At 38.3% G+C, this 20533-nt stretch overlaps 1 protein-coding gene and 1 pseudogene across 4 annotated transcripts in view; both read right to left on the bottom strand.

The window, feature by feature from the left end:
• CEP192 (centrosomal protein 192) overlaps positions 1–20533 on the bottom strand; it is a 95999-nt gene that overhangs the window by 53890 nt on the left and 21576 nt on the right. For all 3 annotated transcript variants that reach the window (XM_079784540.1, XM_079784538.1, XM_079784539.1), the window contains 6 exons: positions 18375–18435; positions 15434–15577; positions 8390–8454; positions 7645–7854; positions 4648–4774; positions 3210–3340 (listed from right to left, as the gene is read on the bottom strand). In XM_079784540.1, coding sequence (XP_079640666.1) covers positions 3210–3340; positions 4648–4774; positions 7645–7854; positions 8390–8454; positions 15434–15577; positions 18375–18435 — 738 coding nt within the window. The remainder of the gene's footprint in view (positions 1–3209; positions 3341–4647; positions 4775–7644; positions 7855–8389; positions 8455–15433; positions 15578–18374; positions 18436–20533) is intronic.
• On the bottom strand, positions 15586–17839 carry LOC307107410 (reticulocalbin-2-like; annotated as a pseudogene). Its single transcript has 2 exons — positions 17795–17839; positions 15586–17613 (listed from the first exon to the last, which is right to left on the bottom strand). The product of its transcript is annotated as a reticulocalbin-2-like (transcript).

Raw genomic sequence — 20533 nt, 5'->3', positions numbered from 1 at the left:
GGTAAAAAAAAAAAAAAAAGGTATACTCTGTAAAAGTCCAACAAAGTTGTAACTGAACTCTCTAAATGGGATAAAAGTTCTATTTTAAGAGATATTGGCAGAGAATTTTCTACAACTTGTGAAAGTCAACAAACAAGAATTAAGAAGGCCAAGTTTTATATCCATGAGAAAATGTAACCTTCACAATGAGATTCTGAAGGAGGAGCTGTTTCTGTATCTATTTTCCAAAGGAGGCCTCACAAGGTTAACTAACTTGCTCCAAGTGCCTCATTAAGGAAGTGAGCAAAGCAGCATTTAAACGGAGGCAGCCTGGCCACAAAGCCCTCACTCTTTAGGGTAATGGTAAACTGTGTAACTATATAATGTTGGGACTTTTAAGAAAGGCCTTGTCTTCTTTGTACTTGATGCCATAAAGCAGTGAGTGCCTCTGTAACTTATACAAATCCTAATTCAAAGTTTGACCTTTCCTAACAGGTCAGCTAATAAAGCCCCTAACTTACAAGGTTGTAAGTAAATGTCTGCAGTAAGGCATAAAAAAAATAATAAATTGTCTTTTTTTTCAATTACAAAAAAAAAAAAAAAAAAGAATTAAGAAGGCCTATGAACCCTGAGCAGGATAAAACAAAAGATACCTAAGCACATCATAGTAAAACAGACAAAAAACAAAGAAAAAAAATTTAAAGCAGTCAGAGATAAGATACATTACCTTTAGAGAGGTTAACAATAATAATGAAAGTAAACATTTAAAATGAAAAGATGTAAAATAATGTATTCAAATTGCTAAAAGTTGTTCTATGCCCTGGCCGGATGACTTGGTTGGAATTCTGTCCCTAACACCAAAAGGCTGTGGGTTCAATTACCAGTCAGAGCATATACCTAAGTTGCAGGTTTGATCCCAATCGGAGCGTTCGAAAGGCAACCAACTGATGTTTCTCTCCCTCTCCCTCTCTCCCTCCTTTCCTCTCCCTCTCTCTCTCTCTCCCCTACCCTGCTCTCTATCCTATATAATAAAAGCTTAATATGCTAAGTGTCTGACCATTCGTTCAACCATTCGACCAGTCGCTATGACGTGCACTGACCAACAGGGGGCAGACACTCCGAATGGTAGGTTAGCTTGCTGCTGAGGTCCGGCTGATTGGGACTGGGCGAGAAGGGCTGGACACGCCTAAGACTCTCGAGGTGTCATGTTTCAGAAATATGACCATGGTGGTTTGCTTGGTTTGTTTCTTCTTTCCATCACAGGTCTGCTTTTAAGCAGATAATGCACTATAAGCATTCCTCTCTATTAATGAAAACCTTTCGGTGTTGGGGGTCCATGTTTTCAAACTTTATAAGGAGCTTACTGAAGTCTGCGAAAGCTTCTATTAAACACTTCACTGTGAATTTTCTTAAGGTTTTTTCTTTTTCTTCTCCTGCAGTTTCCTTTTCTCTTGCCTCTTCCTCAGCTATACATTCCTGTTCCAGTTCCAACAACTCATTAGTCAATTCCTCAGGAACCAACTCTAGGAGCTCCTCCATGTCATCCTCATCCACACCCATGTTGAAGTTGTTTGTCATCTCAACCACAGACTCATTGGTTTTTGCAACCTCCTCAGCCTTGAGAAAATTCTTTGAAGTCATGGATGAACTTCTTGTCTTTTTCCAAATGCCATTCATACACTCCTTGGTGACATCACACCAAGCCCAAGCAAGGTCTTGATGTTCTAATACTTCCATAATTGCATCATATCTTCCCAGGGTTTTCCTCAGTTACAGCAAGAACCTCAGCAAAGGTCCTCCTCCAGCAGTAGAACTTAAAAGCTGCTCTAACTCCTTGGTCCATTGGTTGGATCAAAGAGGTAGTGTTTGGACAGAGAAACACCACTTTGATTTTGGGATGAAGAACACCAATAAAAGGTTGTCTGAGCGGATTATCCACAATAAGCAAAATCTTGAAAAGTATGTTATTCTCCAAACTGTACTTCTCCATTTCACTGGTATCACAATTCAGGAGGGCATCTTGGAAAAGGAGCTGGGTCATCCGTGACTTCTTACTGCTCCTGTAATCCAGGGTGTGCTTACTGATATACTCGAAGGCTCTGGGGTTCTCACTGTGCCAGATTACAAAGGGCTTCAATTTGTAGCCAGCAACACTGACCCAAAGCAAGACTGTTATCCTGTCCTTATAAGCCCTAAAACCTGACACTGACTTGGTCTCTTTATGGATCAAAGTGCTTTCAGGCATCTGCTTTCAGATTAGGAAGGTTTCATTCATACTGAATATTTGCTCTGGCAAGTAATTTTCCTCCACAATCTGCTTACCTAGGGTTTCCAAAAATTCTTCAGCTGCCTTCTCACCAGCACTCACAGACTCACCACTCACTTTCAGATTATGAAATAAACATGTTTCTTGAATAGTTAAATGACCCAGAGCTAGCTGTAAATTCAACAATATAGTTCAGTCCAACCTTGTCTTTCACCATTGCAAACAAACCTTTTGCTCTGGCCATGGTGCTGAAAGGGATATGCTTCTAAGTCTGGTCTTCAATCTCGGTAATTTAATATTCAAAAACCAATTAATGTAATTCACACATTACCATGGGAGAAAGCGCATAATCCTCCTTGATACAAAAAAAGCATTTGACAAGATTCAATCTCCTTACAAGTTAAAAACAAAACTAGCGCCCTGGCTGGGTAGCTCAGGTGGTTAGAGCATCATCCCAATACACCAAGATTGCAGGTTCGATCCCCAGTCAGGGCACATACAAGAAAATCAATAAATGCATAAATAAGTGGAATAACAAATAGATGTTTATCTCTATTCTCTAAAATCAATCAGTAAATTGTTTTTCAAATCGTGGTTAAAAAATGTAAAAGACACATAACACTGAATTTTTTTAAAAAGGCAACCATGTTATACTCAATATTTTTCACATCTGACCTTATTTTTTTAAATGTTTTTATTGATTTTTAGAGAGAGAGAGAGAGAGAGAGAGAGAGAGAGAGAGAGAGAAACCTCGATCAGCTGCCTCTTGTACACACCCTGACTGGGGACTGAACCTGCAACCTGGGCATGTGCCCTGATCTGGAATGGAACCAGCGACCCTCCAGGGCATGGGAGGACGTTCAACCAACTGAGCTACATGGACCAGGGCCACATGTGACCTTAACTTGATCTTAGACAAGAACTGACATGGTTTTAGCTTTCCTTCATGAAATGCTTATGATACCTCTGTTTTGCCTTTATTGGCAGTTAATGTCACATCGTTTTCATCCACTTGTGAAACACTGTCCAGTTCTTCCGCCTGAAGTGTAACTGATCCTTCACTTAGTTGTGCATTGGAGTGTTCATTTAAATCTCCTGTAGGAAATATACAATATTCAACTTACATCTATACACTATCTCACAGAAACAATCTGTAGGATAAGGATCACTAACATAATTGCCAAGGAAAAATCCTTTTACCCAAATATCAGTCAATCTCACAAAAACTGAATAAAGGTATAGTCACTAAGACAAAGGCCATACCATTGTTAATTTAGCTAAATTCTGCAAACAAAATTGTGATTTTAATTTCTCCTCTCATAAGTTCATTTAACATTTTTCAGCTTTAAACATTTCACAAATGCACAAGTTGAATTAAAAAATAATTACTTCTTTACAATAGTAGAAACTCAGCCAAAACCGGTTTGGCTCAGTGGATAGAGCATCGGCCTGTGGACTGAAAGGTCCCAGGTTCGATTCTCGTTAAGGGCATGTACCTTGGTTGCGGGCACATCCCCAGTAGGGGGTGTGCAGGAGGCAGCTGATCGATGTTTCTCTCTCATTGATGTTTCTAACTCTCTATCCCTCTCCCTTCCTCTCTGTAAAAAAAATCAATAAAATATATTAAAAAAAAAAAAAAAAAGAGCCGAAACCGGTTTGGCTCAGTGGATAGAGTGTCGGCCTGCGGACTCAAGGGTCCCAGGTTTGATTCCGGTCGGGGGCATGTACCTTGGTTGCGGGCACATCCCCAGTGGGGGGTGAGCAGGAGGCAGCTGATCGATGTTTCTAACTCTCTATCCCTCTCTCTTCCTCTCTGTAAAAAATCAATAAAATATATTTAAAAAAAAAAAAAACTCAACTAATTATATATGTATAGCCTCTTTATTCCAACTCCCCTTATTGGAAAACAGGCTAAGGACTGGGGCATATCTTGTACAATTGTATATGACATGTAGCAGCAGGCATTATACTAGCAAAAAACAGCTGTTTGCTCATTGGATGTTAACCAAAAATGTTTGATTTTAAATATTTATCATAGATATACATACTATCACAGTCTCAATCTCAAAATACCTCTTTAATTAAAAGTCTACCTAAATAGTAAATATAACAGTTATAATTCATTAACTCAGTTGTCTAATAGGACAAAGTAATCTAAACCATTTGAACAAATTATATTTAATTTACTTTGACTTTTACAAAAGTATTTAGATGGATTTTGGATGACTTGTTTCCAATTTAGATTTAAAAGGCAATGTGGAACTATATAAGAATCAAATGAGTAACTAATACTGAAAAAATTGTGATTCATATATTTTCACTCATTAAGAACATAATCACACAACCACTTAATTTACAGGTTAAAAAAGAATTACTAAAAATTCTTTCATTTAATCTATTACCTGAAAATGAATCATGGTTAAGATGAGCCATTTCTTTGTCCAAATCACTTTGTGATAAATCAGATTTTCTTATTAAAGCAACAGGTTCTCTCTCTTCTGGTGATCTAATAAAATAACCAAATGATGGCTACAAAATAAACATGTGGATTATTTCCTTCATTTTCAACTGCTTTGAGAAATTCTATACTATTTTATCTTAATATTGGTAACCTAGCTAAATGATTTCAACAAATATTTTTTTCTTTCTGTTTAAACTTAAATGACTAGAGATGAACTTTAAAAGTCCACATAGAACCTTTTATTTCCAGCTATCTTTAATCATCAGAACTAATATGGTCAAGTAACTTACCCTCACTAAGAAATCCAAGTTAAAATAACCCAGAAATGACACTTTGTTTGTTCCTTTAGTAATTATTATTGAATATCTACTGTGTGTCAGACACTGTTAATAAACATCAGTGAGAAAAAAAATAAGAATTCCTGCTTTCCTGGAACTTACAGTATATAATTTTATACAATAAATACAAAAATCTTTATGAAGAGATTTCTTCCTACTGAGTTGGATGAAAGGTTCAGAAAAGTTTATTATTTATTATATTCAAGGAGCTTGCTAAAAGGCAAGAAAATCATACTTTTCTTTTCTCACAGAACTTTCACATGATAGACCTAAAATGTGAATTCATTAAATGCACTCAATTTTTAGTTGATCTTCACTTGGAAATTTCTTCCCTTGACCCAGCACCTTGCATGCAAGTAACATTTCACAATTAATACCAAAATATAAATTCCAAATGATAGATCCATTTTCCATGATCCAGTGCTTTAAAATTCATCTGTTTATAAGGAATTCAATTACTCTTTAACTTCACTCATAATGTAAAAGATTCCAATTGATCCTGGCAGAAAAACTCTGCCTCACTTAAGTATTCATTCTCATTTTTTAATTCACTGCAGACAGGATCCACAGTTCAGTTTTAAATGTAAGTTCTGTAAATCAACTGTGAGATCTAACACCATAGCTATTATTTTAAATTATACTCTTAGTGAAATCCAGTTTTAATAAACACTCTGCCCGCCCTGGCCAGTGTGGCTCAGTTGGCTGGAACATTGACCCCATACACCCAAAGGTCGCAGGTTCGATTCCCAGTCAGGACACATACGGAAGGCAACCTATCAATGTCTATCTCTCTCTCCCCCTCTCTCTAAAATCAACTAAAAAATATATCCTCAGGTGAGGATGAAAAATAAATTTAAAAAATAAACACTGGCCCTGACCGGTTTGGCTCAGTGGATAGAGCGTCGGCTTGCGGACTCAAGGGTCCCAGGTTCGATTCCGGTCAGGGGCATATACCTTGGTTGCAGGCACATCCCCAGTAAGGGGTCCATGCAGGAGGCAGTTGATTGATGTTTCTCTCTCATCGATGTTTCTAACTCTCTCTCCCTCTCCCTTCCTCTCTGTGAAAAATCAATAAAATATATTAAAAAAATAAACACTGTCCAATAATGCCAACTCCCTGTATGAAATTTATCAACAAGCCCTATGACTCTATCTCTGAAAGAAATCTTGAGTCCCTAAATTTTTCTGTTTCTGTAATATCATTCTAGCACTCGGCCTTCATCAAATCTCTTCCTATGTACCTTTCTGCCTGTTTCTACTCTTCCTCTGCAGTTGACTGACTCTTCCACCCAGGCTCCTGACACATTTGGTGGCATACTGTCACACTTAGAGATGGGCCCAGGCACCACAACAAAGTTGCTCCCTGCCTCCAAGAATTTCTTTCCAGTTAATTTGAGATGAGTCCAAATCCTGCAAGGACCCTTCATAATCTGGCCTTGTCTTCTTCTACCATTTAACCTATCATACTCTCCCACTCCACAGTTCAGTTTCAAATTTAAGTTCTGTAAATTCACATTAGCTCCATTTGTCGGCTCCCTGTTCCTCCAATATGCCACTCCACCTCCTATAAATCATATAAATGTTCATATAAATCAGGGGAACATCTTGCCCAAGGGTCGTATAAGGCCTGCAAAATCATTTAGTTTGGCCCTGCCAAGGGATTAGGAGTTAATTAAATGTTTGACCAAATATTAACAGGCTAATTTTTTTAAAAAAATGTATTTTATTGATTTCAGAGAAGGAAGAGGGAGAGAGAGATAGAAACATCAACGATGAGAGGCTGCCTCCTGCACATACCCTACTGGGAATTGAGCCCACAACCTGGGTATGTGCCTTTGACTGGAATCGAACCTGGGACCCTTCAGTCTGCAGGCCAACACTCTATCCACTGCGCCAAACCGGCTAGGCTAGCAGACTAATTTTTAAGTTGGTAATTTTGTAGGGCCTGCGAATGATGTTGTAAAGTATCCAAATGGCCCTTGGCAGAAAAAAAGGTTCCATAGCCCTGATACAAATAGTCTCCATTTACTGAGAAGAACCTCCCTCCAGATCTTTTGATGACTGCCTCCTCCTCTCTCGTCATTTAGGTCCCAGATGTCACCCTGACTACCACAGCTAAAGCATGACCTTATCCTTACTCATTCTTCACAGGCCCTTTCATTATTGTTTGCATTTTTAAGTTTTTACATCTTATTAAACTGAAACACTCCTATATTTCAAAATATGTTTTTAGACAACAGGTTAAAAAAATGAATCTTTAAATTCTTTCCACCATTGATATTACTGCATGTTAGGTTTGGTGCTAAATACTTTACATGACATTTAATTCTTACAAAACCCTGTAAGGTGGCATTCCATTTTAGAAATTGGAAAATTAAGGCATAGAGGAGTTAAATTGTTCCATAGAACTAGTTAAAAGGCAGAGCTAGGACTGGGTCAAGGTCTGACCAACTAATAAATCCAAGCTTTTATCCACTATTTTAACATGTTCCTATTCTGTCTCTGCTTTAAAGATGCTACAATGCTCTAGGTATACCATCATAACATTCAAAATATAACAGCTGGTCAATTTAACCAGTTCCAGCACATATCATACTTACTCTTTTCACACTATAACCACCACCAAGGCAACCAAGAGCTTCAGATCTTTGAGCAAAGAACTCTCCCAAAGATAGACGTAAATAACTGGCATCGTCTTTGTTCAAATCTGATGTGCTAAGTGATTTCTTCAACAAATTGTAATTAATTGAAGTTCCCCACGACGTATCCCCTAGTGCAACTGAAGTATTCTGGGCATCTATATTTTCTTCCTAGGAAGAAAGTTATTATTTCACTTTATTTCCCCAGCAAGCCTTCTTTCTGTTTTTCTCATATTAAAAAAAAAAAGTTAAGAAAATTTAAATTTTTAAAAAATGTGGACAAATTCAAGCTTAAGCAGCTAATACAGGTAATGAAGTCCAGAAGAAGAGAACTTCATATTACACACTTTGAGTTATAATATACAATGTTTTGATATGTTGCTTAATCAAACACCGACTTTCATTAATATAAATCTTTAGAAAGGAGCATATTTTCAATAAAAACAAAAAATTAAAAACTGGAAATATCTTTGAAGACTATTAAGTTGATTTTAAACAAATTAAATATTATTTCAGTATGCCAGTTATTTTTTCAATCAGTAATTTTGAGTGTGAAGAAAAAAGCAGAAATTGTCTAAATATAAGGAAAGCAAGATAAAATTCTATACTAACCATATATCTATTCAGATGGAAATAAAAATTTTGCTACATTTAAATTAATACAGGAAAAATTTTAAACTTCGGTTAATGTCAATAAAATACAAACCTGCATAAATTGGTGCTCTTTATTAAATTCTTCTTCATCTTGTGCAATCAATTCCAATGCCTCAGCTTAAAAAATAGGTACATAATATTATATTAATGCCAATTAGATACTAGCATATAAATAAAACTTAACTAGTTAGGAAAATGAAATACTAAAGAAATAAAAAATTTTAAAGGTATGTGAAAGCTTCTCTCACACAATTGATGCAGCTGCATTAAGTACATAGTCTATGGTTGTCAAACTTTTGGTAATAGATACCCTACTCTGATTGATTTCATCAGTTACTAATGTGTCCTAACTCACTAAAGGGGGCTTTACAATCTAAGATTTTCGTTTTTAAAAGACTCTTTAATTTTAGCTTTAAAGATCTGGTACACCTGTGTTAAGGTACACACCCATGAACACCCTTGGTATTTCATCTGGAACTAATGGACTGACAAGCCATTCTGAAGGCTCATCATGAAGATGTCTGCTGGGTTTCCCAACCACCTATTTTGCTCATAACTGTCCCAGTTTTAGACAGCAAAAATTCTATATCCCAGCAAATCCCACAGCCTGGGCAAACAATAACAAGAGGTCCCGCGGTGTCTGTCCTCAAAGTTCCTATGAGCACCTCGTTTCACTTAGGGTAATGAATGGGTCTGAACCAACCTCTAAGCCAAGGCCACAAACTAAAACGCCTCAGAAGCTAGGAGTGAATGAGCAAAGAGGGCCAGGTGTAACACAATAGGGAATGGTGGGAAAGTGGCAAACTAGAAAGCCACTAGTTTAATGCTCCTCTCAAGACAGTAGAATTAAAAAGAATTTTAAACATATTGGCTAAATCAGAAAAGGCTACAGGCTAAACTCTAGGCTGCCTGTCTGTTGCTTACCCTGGGCCTTTGCCTGGTGTTTCAAAATAGTAGCAGAAAGGGGAAGAGTCAATAGCAACCCAGAAGGGACTTGGGGCTCCCACAAGAGAGATATCTCCCACTCCCACAGATCCATCAAGGGCTAATCCAATCCAAATTGCCCTTTTGAAAATCCTCACAGTCCCACATTAACATCTTGAGACAACATGAGAATAGATACAAGAGAATATTTCCAGTTAGGAAAAGTAGAGCACCAAAAATAGATCAAGATTCTTACTTATTAAAATAGTGCTGATTCCTTACCTTTCTTTCATATAAGCACATTCTAACCTAGAGGTATAAATTAGCATCAATGGAACCATGAAGCTCCTAAAATCTTATGCTAAATCTTCCACATAAAAATTTTCTATGAAGATTCTCTGTGGGGTACCGTAAGTTAAAAAACCACTGCCAGGCTCTAGCCGGTTTCGTTCAGTGGATCAAGTGTTGGTCTGCAGACTAAAGGGTCCAGGGTTTGATTCCAGTCAAGGGCACATGACCAGTTGCGGGCTCGGTCCCCAATAGGGAACATGCAGGAGGCAGCTGATCAATGATTCTCTCTCATCATTGATGTTTCTATCTCTCTCTCCTACCTTCCTCTCTGAAATCAATAAAAAATATTTTTTTAAATTAGTACATTAATTTATGTAAATACACACATAAAAGGATCAGCATATAGTAAGTGCTCAATAAAACATGGCTTTAGCCGAAACCGGTTTGGCTCAGTGGATAGAGCGTCGGCCTGCAGACTCAAGGGTCCCAGGTTCGATTCCAGTCAAGGGCATGTACCTTGGTCGCGGGCACATCCCCAGTATGGGGTGTGCAAGAGGCAGCTGATCAATGTTTCTAACTCTCTATCCCTCTCTCTTCCTCTCTGTAAAAAATCAATAAAATATATTTAAAAAAATAAAATAAAATAAAAAATAAAACATGGCTTTAAAAAAAACACTGCCCTGCCCAGCAGGTGTGGCTCAATGGTTGAGCTTCAACCTATGAACCAGGATGTCATGGTTCGATTTCTTGTCAGGGTGCATGCCCAGGTTTTGGCTCAATCCCCAGTGAGGTTGTGCAAGAGGCAGCCAATCAATGATTCTCTCTCATCATTGATGTTTCTATCTTTCCCTTTCTCTCTGAAATCAATAATCTGGCCACACAGTGTATATCCTATATAATAAAAGGCTAATATGCAAATTGTCCCCTCGACCAGGAGTTCGACCAGCAGGCAGGCCAGCCAACTGCCCATGTCCCCACCCCCTGGCCAGTCTGGCCGGACCCACCCATGCAGGAATTCATGCACCGGACCTCTAAAAAAAAATACACACACACACACACACACACACACACACTGAGTGGCCAGATTATTATGCGTTCAGAGATCATAATAATCTGGCCACTCAGTGTATTTTATTTTATTTTTTTTTTTTAAATATATTTTATTGATTTTTTGCAGAGAGGAAGGGAGAGGGATAGAAAGCTAGAAACATCGATGAGAGAGAAACATCGACCAGCTGCCTCCTGCACACCCCCCACTGGGGATGTGCCTGCAACCAAGGTACATGCCCTTGACCGGAATCGAACCTGGGACCCCTCAGTCCGCAGGCCGACGCTCTACCCACCGAGCCAAACCGGTTTTGGCGACTCACTCAGTGTATTTTAAATGATACCATTTTAAAAATTGAAATAAAAACCACCACTGCCCTAAAATGAGAAAGTATCAACCAACTAAATCTAACATCCAACAGAAGGGAAGGAAGAAATCAGCCCATAAGAAGGTAACTCAGAAACCTATACAGTCTTATTAACTAATGTCACCCCAATAAATTTATTTTAAAAATAAAACTTAATAAAACTCAGAAAACCTAGCTCATTTTGAATAAATATCACATTTTTAAAACAGTAAGTATACAGCTCCAATTGCTATTTGTTATATTCCTAAGCATTTTTTTCTCTGAACGTTGAGATTCTTCAGTTAAAAATCTATAGTAATGTTCATCAGAAATTAGTCACAGCCCTGACTGGTTTGGCTCAGTGGATAGAGCGTTGGCCTGCAGACTGAAGGGTCCCGGGTTCGATTCTGGTCAAGGGCATGTACCCTGGTTGCGGGCACATATCCAGTGGGAGGTGTGCAGGAGGCAGCTGATCGATGTTTCTCTCTCATCTATGTTTCTGACTCTCTATCCCTCTCCCTTCCTCTCTGTAAAAAATTAATAAAATATATTTTTAAAAAATTAGTCACAAATTATGAGAAAGCAGACCTTCCTTTTTTGAGTCTGTGCCCAATTGTTTGTCATATCAAAAACAAGAGTCCTTTCAAATGTCACCTGAATGTTCTAGTTGTTAAATTTGAAGCAGGCCTTTGTCCCACTCCCCCATCCCCTGCCTAGGGTTTAAATCCAAGGCCATAAATAAAAGTAATGTACATAGTACCTCAGATATATGGAACTAATGAAGAGGACAGAAATGGGGAAGAGTAGTAGTATCTCAAGTAAATTTTCTGAAAAAGTTTATTAAATAGGTCAACTTTTCATTTAAAATGATTTTGATATTATAAAAATTATGCTCTTGGTCCATTCTTCCTCTGCTGGATATCTCTTACATTTTCAAATTCCCTTTCCCTATTCCTATTAAAACGCTCCCATTTTAACCATATGCTCCACTGGCCCTGGTTTCCTTTAATACAGTTCATTCTTTCTTTTCTTCAAATATAGTATTTTTCCATATTCATTTTCTCCATTTCCTCACCACCCATGTTAGTCATCCCACAAGCAAGGTTTCCTTAAATTCCTCCATTATCTGTTAATTTTTTCCTTTAATAGTAACACGTTCACATAGTTCAAAATTCAAGAAGTATACACTGAGTGGCCAGATTATTATGATCTCTGAACGCATAATAATCTGGCCACTCTGTGTGTGTGTGTGTGTGTGTGTGTGTGTGTGTATATGAGGCCCAGTGCATAAATTCGTGCATGGGTGGGGTCCGGCCAGCCTGGCCAGGGGGAGGGGACATGGGTGGTTGGCCGGCCTGCCTGCTGGTCGAACTCCTGGTCGAGGGGACAATTTGCATATTAGCCTTTTATTATATAGGATATACACTGAGTGGCCAGATTATTATGCATTCAGAGATCATAATAATCTGGCCACGCAGTGTATGCATGCATACTATGCTGTAATAAAGACTTTTAAAAAGTTAACCCAAATAAATAAATAAATAAATAAATAGCCCTAGCTGGTTTGGCTCAGTGGATAGAGCGTCAGCCTGCAGACTGAGGGGTCCCGGGTTCATTTCCGGTCAAGGGCACATCTGGGTTGCGGGCTTGATCCCCATTGGGGGAGGCACAGGAGGCAGCCAATCAATGATTCTCTCTCATCATTGATGTTTCTATCTCTCTTACCCTCTCCCTTCCTCTCTGAAATCAATAAAGATATTTAAAAAATAAATAAAAAGTTAACCAGAAGATGTAAAAGAGAATAAATAGAAAAACGTCTCCACCACATCCCTGACCCCATTTACCACACCTCCAGAAGCAACCAGTGTGTAAAGTACCCCTGAAACCCCTCGCTATTTGAATTTTGAGTTTAAGTAGCTAGAGATTCCTACAATCCATTTCTTTTTTTTAATCTCTCCATTATATGCATTTACAAATATATGTGTGTCCTCCCCTCTTCCACCTTTTTTACACAAATGCTAGAATATTTTACATGGCTTTTTATGTTTGGGATTTTAAACAATTTATTTTGGTGATCATTCCATATCAGGACCTAACAAACTCCTTTACCTTTTTTATAGCCACAGAGAATTTCCTTGCATGGATGTACCTTATTTAATCAGTCCCCTTTTTTGTACATCCATGTTGCTTCCAAATTTTTGTTATTATAAACAATGTGCAAGTAATAACATTGCACATACATTACATACCATTCATGCAAGTGTATCTAATTAACAATAAGTTCCCAGGAGAACTGCCTGGTTAAAGAATATATGGCTTTGCAATTTTGTTAGATGCTCCAATATTGCCGTATCTAGAGGCTGTTTAATGACCACTTTTATTTCCTTTTCTATAAATTCTGTGTTTACATCCCTTGCCTAATTCTATACTAAGTAGTTGGGTTTTTTATTATTGTTTATTAAAACTATTAACATTTTAGGAAAATGGGCCCTTAATCTATAATATGAATTAAATTTTTTTTCTCAGTTTGATGACTAATTTTTTAAAACTTTTTCATAAAAGCGTAACATACCTATGAAAAGTATATGTAAGTGTACAACTCAATGAATTTCCACAATCTGAACATGCATGTAGCCATATCAACACCCCAGATCAAGAAACAAAACACTGACAACACCCAAAAGGCCCCTTGAGCGTCCTTCCTGTCACTACACTCCTGTCGCAGGGTAACCACTAACCTTTCTTCTGACTTCACAGAGCAGGATATGTTTGAACTGTGTACAAATAGAATTAGAGTATGTATTTTTAGTCAGCCTTATTTTATTCACCATATTTGTGAACTTTATCCACATTGCTTCAAGTGGCTACACATCATTCGTTCCCATTGCTACACAGCATTCCAATATATGAATAAACACAATCCATCCCATTGTTAATGGGAATTTTGGAGTTTCTAGTGTAGAGCTAATACATACAGTGCTGCTATAAACATTTTGGCATATGTATTTGGTAAATTATATACACTCCATATACTGGGTATATAGTGGATCATAAAGTGTGAATTTCATAAAATGCATCTTTATCAGATATTGCCAAATAACTTTTCAAAATGGTTGTATAGATTTGCATTTCCCACCAGCAACACCTAAGAATTCCATTACCATTGACTTAAGTGACAAAGTCAATATCCACTATCCAGTGTGTCTTTTCTAAATCAAGATATCATTGAGCAAGGTCTAACAGTAAATTAACGTCCAATTTCCGACTCATGTTTCCAACTACCAAATATTCCCAGCTCAAACCACAATCATCCAAAATTCTACAATTTATTCTGATTTTCCCTATCTCAGTTAAGGGCATTTTCCCCAGAAAAAGATCACAAACCCCAATCCTTTCTTGACTCTCTACTAGCCACTGGAACCCAGTCACAAAACCCCAACCATTGTATCTCCATGTCTTCATTAGCTACTTTCCTTTCATTCTCACAGTGACACCTGTGTTTCTATATCCTAAAGAATCTCCCATTCCCCCTTCCCATTTCTTGCCATAAATGCTCATACTTTCTCACCTCATTCTTTCTATGAGTTTTCCATCCATTTGGAATTTTCATGCCCCCAAATACTCACATGTTGAAACTCTATCTCGAAAGCCTTCTGCTACCCACTCAAGCAAAAGTTATTTCTCCTAAAACTCCAAAGCATTTGTTCTGTGTTTCTCTATGATTGCTATATGTTGTTTTGTATTTTTATTTTATCCCTTTTAGCTGATGGGCGGTTTCTTAAGGGCTAAAAAAAATGCCTTATGTCTGTACTTCCACATCATCAGATGTTTAAGAGTTCAGTACAAGAAGCAGTTAGAAAAACTTTTCTCTGGCACCTTCTGAGCTTATTAAAAATAAGACTGGGCTTGACAGACCACTGCATGGTTTTCTCATCCCCAATTTAGAGGTGTTCAGGGACCGGAGCCTCAGGAGCATAGCAACATCTCACAGACTAAGACAAAATGCCATGCATTCTGCAGACCTACTCCAGTTTTCCTTTCACTGTCAGAGATTCTGCTAATCAACAAACCTGATTTATGTTCCTAATATGTTCATCCTTTGAGATTTTACTTACCTTCTTCATCACTTTTCTTCCATCATTTCTACCACACTGCTTAGCTATTACTACAAAATGGATTGACTTTTGTAACTGCTCATTTATCAGTATAGTTCTTTTGTTCAAGACAGACTTTAAAAAGAAAGTAAAGCCTCCTAATTTTGCAATACTGTAAAGGTTCTAAATTGAAGTAAGAGACTGCTGGTCTAATTCACTGTCTTTAAGAAAAAGGCTCAGCTCACTCTGAAATGATTAGCACTCTTTCAAGCCTTTGTTCCAGTAATAACAAGTGAAGAGCTAAGTACTGTATATTCCAAAAAGGATCTGATGTGACCAACCATCAGAAACAATAAAAATGGTACAATACTGTGGTTAGCAATATCCACTTACAACCAGTTCTGAATTCTTCATTCATTTCATCCGTTGGAGGCATATTTAAATCTTGTTCTTCATTAAAAGATGTATAATATGCAAGGTCAGTGACCCATCTACCTTCTTCATTTTGATAAACCACGTTCTGTGGTAGATCAGCTTCTAAAAAATAAAATTCCAAAAATATCCAATGATACATAAAACAAATAAAATTATATAATATTCTTAAATAATATTATTTAGTTGCCTTTATCTTAGTTATCAACAGTCCTAAAATTTGCCCAAAACTAGTTAGAAAAAGGAAAATTCATTTCCCCCACAGAGAAGTATCTCTCTGATAAGCCAGACTTAATTACAGTAAAAGCATCTAATGGAGAATTGGGGGAAAAGGAAAAAAAGACTTAGGAAGGTATACTTTTCCCAGATCTGTGAATAAAGATACCATTTTTTGTTATTTATTTACTTATAGTGAAAATTTTTTATATTTAGAATTAGCTAGCTGGACTCACTTTATTTTTATATATTTATTTAAAGAAAAGACATTTCATTTTTAATCATTCAAAAAAAAAGAGTTCTAGACAATGTCAAACTCCACATACAATACAGCTATAATTACACATTAAATATAACTATCTACACATATACAAAAATATAAAGTTCTATTTAATACAATAAAACCCTTTATAGAAACCATATTAAAATTAAGCAGAACTTCTCAACTTATATGTGAGGTGTAAATCCTTTCTACAGGTTCCTTTAAAGGTTTTAGAGCAAAATGCAAAACCTAAAAACAATGTCCTCTGGTCAATTCCCAAATTAACGCTACTTAAACAAAAATTGATAGTCAGTTACATATTCCTTTAATATTGTTCAGACATCTCTAAAATCTCCCACTTTTTAAAAGTATGAAAATAGAACTCAAAATATCCCACAATATAGTACTAAACATATAGAGTATTTAGGAAAGATGTTATTGTCAAATGACACAATATTGTTTTATTTCTTAAATACGTTTTTAAATAAGAATGAGGGTTTTGTTTTGTTTTTTTCCCTAAAAGACCAAGATTATCATCTACATTAAGATACATTTGGTAAGATTTCAGAGTGGAAAATAACCTCATCAATATTTTATCACAAAAGTAACTCTGGTAACAATTTATAAAAGGAGCCAATACTCTTGAGATATACCCAGGATTAAATCTCATCATGCTAGAAAGAAGCTGTCGGCCATACTCTGTGGCTTCACTAGCAAGAAACAAGTCCTGGTTCTCCAGAATCTCTGCTCCAGAGAGCTTTCAGTCACTATGCACATCCATTTCATCAATGAGATGAAGAGTTTCTTCCTGGCCAATGCCCTGATTATTGGGTACTATCCAAGTTAACAGATCTTGAGGATCAAGCCTGCTATTAGTATCTTTGTCATAATCATTTAGGAATCTACTAGTATCTTTCTCAACAGGATCCACTCTCCATCTTCATTTACTGAATCCTGCCTATAGTCACCAAAAAATTCTTCCAGCCCTGACAGGGTACCTCATTTGGTTAGAGTGTTATCCAGATATGCCAAGGTTGCAGGTTTGATATTGATCAGAGTACATACAAAAATCAATCAATGAATGCATAAATAAGTGGAACAAACCCATGTTTCTCTCTCTCTCTGCCCCCGCCTCTAAAATCAATTAAATTTTTAAAAATTCTTCCAAACTAACAAATCCATCACCATTTTTGTCATGTTCTTCTAAAGCCTCTTGAATGACAAATTCCATCAGATAATCAACTTCTCCAGGATGCTCAAAAGCAATAAATTCTTCAAGATTCAAACCATCCTGGTTAGCTTTTTCTAATCCCTTCTTGTCCTTTAAATGAAGCTGCCTAAAAGACTCCTCTTCTGCAACAGCCAGAGCTGTGCTCTCATCAAAGTCAATCACACAATCATACATCTGAATGTTGCACTCATCCCGACACACTGCCATCACTGTTTTTATCATTTGTCAACAAACTATCGTTTCTCTTCTTGCACAGCATAATGTTTAAAAGGCAACTGAATCCATGAACTGAGTTCACTTTTGGTGAGAAAACCATCTGAGTCCAAGTCAATTTTATGATTGACTTCAGTCTTTCGTGTTGCCCTTCCAGGATGAGTTGTCAACTTTTTCCTGGCTGCCCAGCAGTGCCTCGGTTATAGTCCCTGCATGGCCCTAGAATGCAGTAGCCCCAGGCTTCAGGCCCAGTCACACTGTGCTAGTGGCCATGGGCACAGGGCAGAGGAGTGGGGAGGAGAGCAGCGCTGATTGGCATGTGGTATGGCCTAGGTGGGAGAACACAGCGCTTAACTGCTCCTCAAGTCCCAAACTCACAGCTGGACACAGCTTAGATTACCCCAATTTTCTTGGCAACATCCATAGTAGGAAGCCAGTCGAACATGTATATGCCATCTCTCCATCAGGCCTGATCAGGGTGTTGACTGTGGCTACTTCAATGTAACAAAACTTCTTCACAGCATGTTTATCTGGTGCTTGTTGGACCTGACATCCAAAATGAACACGAGAGTATTGTTGTTTTCTATCTTCATCATGGCTGACTTGGTAGTCAGGGGAACTTGATGATGGCACAGTGGTCAGGGGAACTTGATGATGGCACAGTGGTCAAGCTTGTTTCTCCTGGGGGGACTCTTCCGGGTATATTTGGGTTGCCACACCAGCCGGGCAGGATCTCCATTTTTTTGTGTGGCTGTGGATGCCTTTCAGCACTGCTTTCTTTGCCTCTAAGGCCTTAACACACTATCCTTCTTCACTTTGAGGCACCATCTTCATTTTAAAGATAGCATTTTTAAAATTCATAATACATAAATATCTTAGTATGAAAGATTAGGCAAGTTCCACTTAGAAATACATTCTATTCAAAATGTACACACAATATTTTATATATTCTTTATTAAAAAAAAAAAAAGTCCACTTACGGTCTTTCTTCTTTTCAATGGACTCGTAACATTCACATGCTCGTCTTTCGCTAGTTAGTGACTGGAGAATATCAGAATTAATACTTTTGTTATTAATGGACTTCAAAGATGCTATGTTCATATTTTTTTGAATGGATACTTTAGGAATCTCAGTGTCTGAATCTGAGGCCAATTGCTTATTTTGATGAGGAGACCCTGCCTCCAGTTTTAGAGGATTTATCAGGTCAAAATCACCTCTATTGACATTTGTATCATGAAAATAAACAGGGTTAAATTTTGCATTAGCAGTCCTGATAGTCTTCACCAGAACTTTTTCTCTTGTGCTTTCCTTTAAAAAGCAATAAAAGAGCAAGAGTAAGTTTTGTTTTTCCTAACTCATTCCAAAATTTTATGGGCAAAAATTATGTAGTTGACATAAATGTTTATTATATAAGAGAACAGACTATACAGTATTCACTATATTCTTCTAGATTTTGTAAGACCCAATGTTAAGCAATTGACAAAAACCTAAATTCATAATGTGGTCATCCCAAACACACAACAACAGATTCAGGTACCAAAAGTAGGTCCAATATATTCATTACATTTACAGAATGTTAGAAATGTCAATTTAACTTTTATCATTACCACTAAAAGTTTCTATAGGATGGTAAGCCCATTAGTGTGACCAGCCTCATAAAAATAATATGAATAACAGACCTTGGAAAACACAGATATTAATATGTTTTAATAGAAGTAAAACAGCAAATACTACCAATGTTCCTGAGAGTCTAATGACAATTGCATCAGACACAGCAAATTAAGTCAGTGCTTCAAAGCCAAGCTCTCCAACAAACTTTCCCAAATGGCACTTCTTTTTCTTTCCTAGAATAACAACTGCTGAAAAGGGGCTCAAGTGCCTACAGTACTCTTCTTAGAAATTCAGCTATGAATAAAGTGCCAATAAAGCCTATAACAGCAGTATTTTCTGTTATAAGATATACTAGAAGCCCGGTGCACGAAATTCATGCACGGCAGGGGGTTGTCCCTCAGCCCAGCCTGTACCCTCTCCAATCTGGGACTGCTGGAGGGATGTCCGACTGCCCGTTTAGGCCCGATCCCACCAGGGATCTAATCCACCAGGATCGGGCCTAAACGGGCAGTCGGACATCCCTCTCACAATCCAGGACTGCTGGCTCCCAACTGCTTGCCTGCCTGCCTTCCTGATTGCCCCTAACCGCTTCTGCCTGCCAGCCTGATCACCCCCTAACCACTCTGCTGCCAGCCTGGTTGATGCTTAACTGCTCCTCTGCCAGCCTGCTTGCCCCCAACTTCCCTCCTCTGCCAGCCTGGTCACTCCTAACTGCCCTCTCCTGCAGGGTTGATCACCTCCAACTGCTCTCCATTGCAAGCCTGGTCCCTCTCAACTGCCCTCCCTTGCAGGCCTGGTCCCTCTCAATTGCCCTCCCTTGCAGGCCGGGTGCCTCCCAACTGCCCTCTCCTGCTGGCCATCTTGTGGTGGCCATCTTGTGTCCACATGGGGGCAGCTATATTGTGTGTTGCAGTGATGATCAATCTGTATATTACTCTTTTATGAGATAGGATAGAGGCCTGGTGCACAGGTGGGGGCCAGCTGGTTTGCCCTGAAGGGGGTCACAGATAAGGGTGGGGGTTCCCTTGGGGTGTGGGGCGGCCTGAGCGAGGGGCCTGTGGTGGTTTGCAGGCCGGCCACGCCCCCTGGCAACCCAAGGGGAGGCCCTGGTATCTGGAATTTATTTTCCTTCTACAATTGAAACTTTGTAGCCTGGGGCGGCAGCCATTTCTGTGACAGTTAATTCACCTTCTACAATTGAAACTTTGTAGCCTTAAGCGGGTGAGCCCAGCCAGGGTGTGCGGAAAGCTTTGCCTCCCCTGTTGCCACCGGCAACCGTGGCCTGCTCTCTCAAGCTCCATTCTGCCGCCATTTGTTTGAATTTGTTTACCTTCTATAATTGAAACTTTGTAGCTTGAGTGGAGGCTTAGGCCTACAACAGGCTATGGAAAGCTTGGCTTCCTCTGTTACCTGGGAAACCTTTCTCTCTGTGGCTATAGCCATCTTGGATTGGGGTTAATTTGCATACTCGCCCTGATTGGCTGGTGGGCGTGGCTTGGCTGTGGGCATGGCTTTATGTAGCGGAGTG

The sequence above is a fragment of the Cnephaeus nilssonii genome (assembly GCF_951640355.1).
Source record: "Cnephaeus nilssonii genome assembly, chromosome: 11".
Taxonomy (NCBI): Eukaryota; Metazoa; Chordata; class Mammalia; order Chiroptera; family Vespertilionidae; genus Cnephaeus; species Cnephaeus nilssonii.
This window is presented reverse-complemented; position numbering and strand designations above follow the sequence as displayed.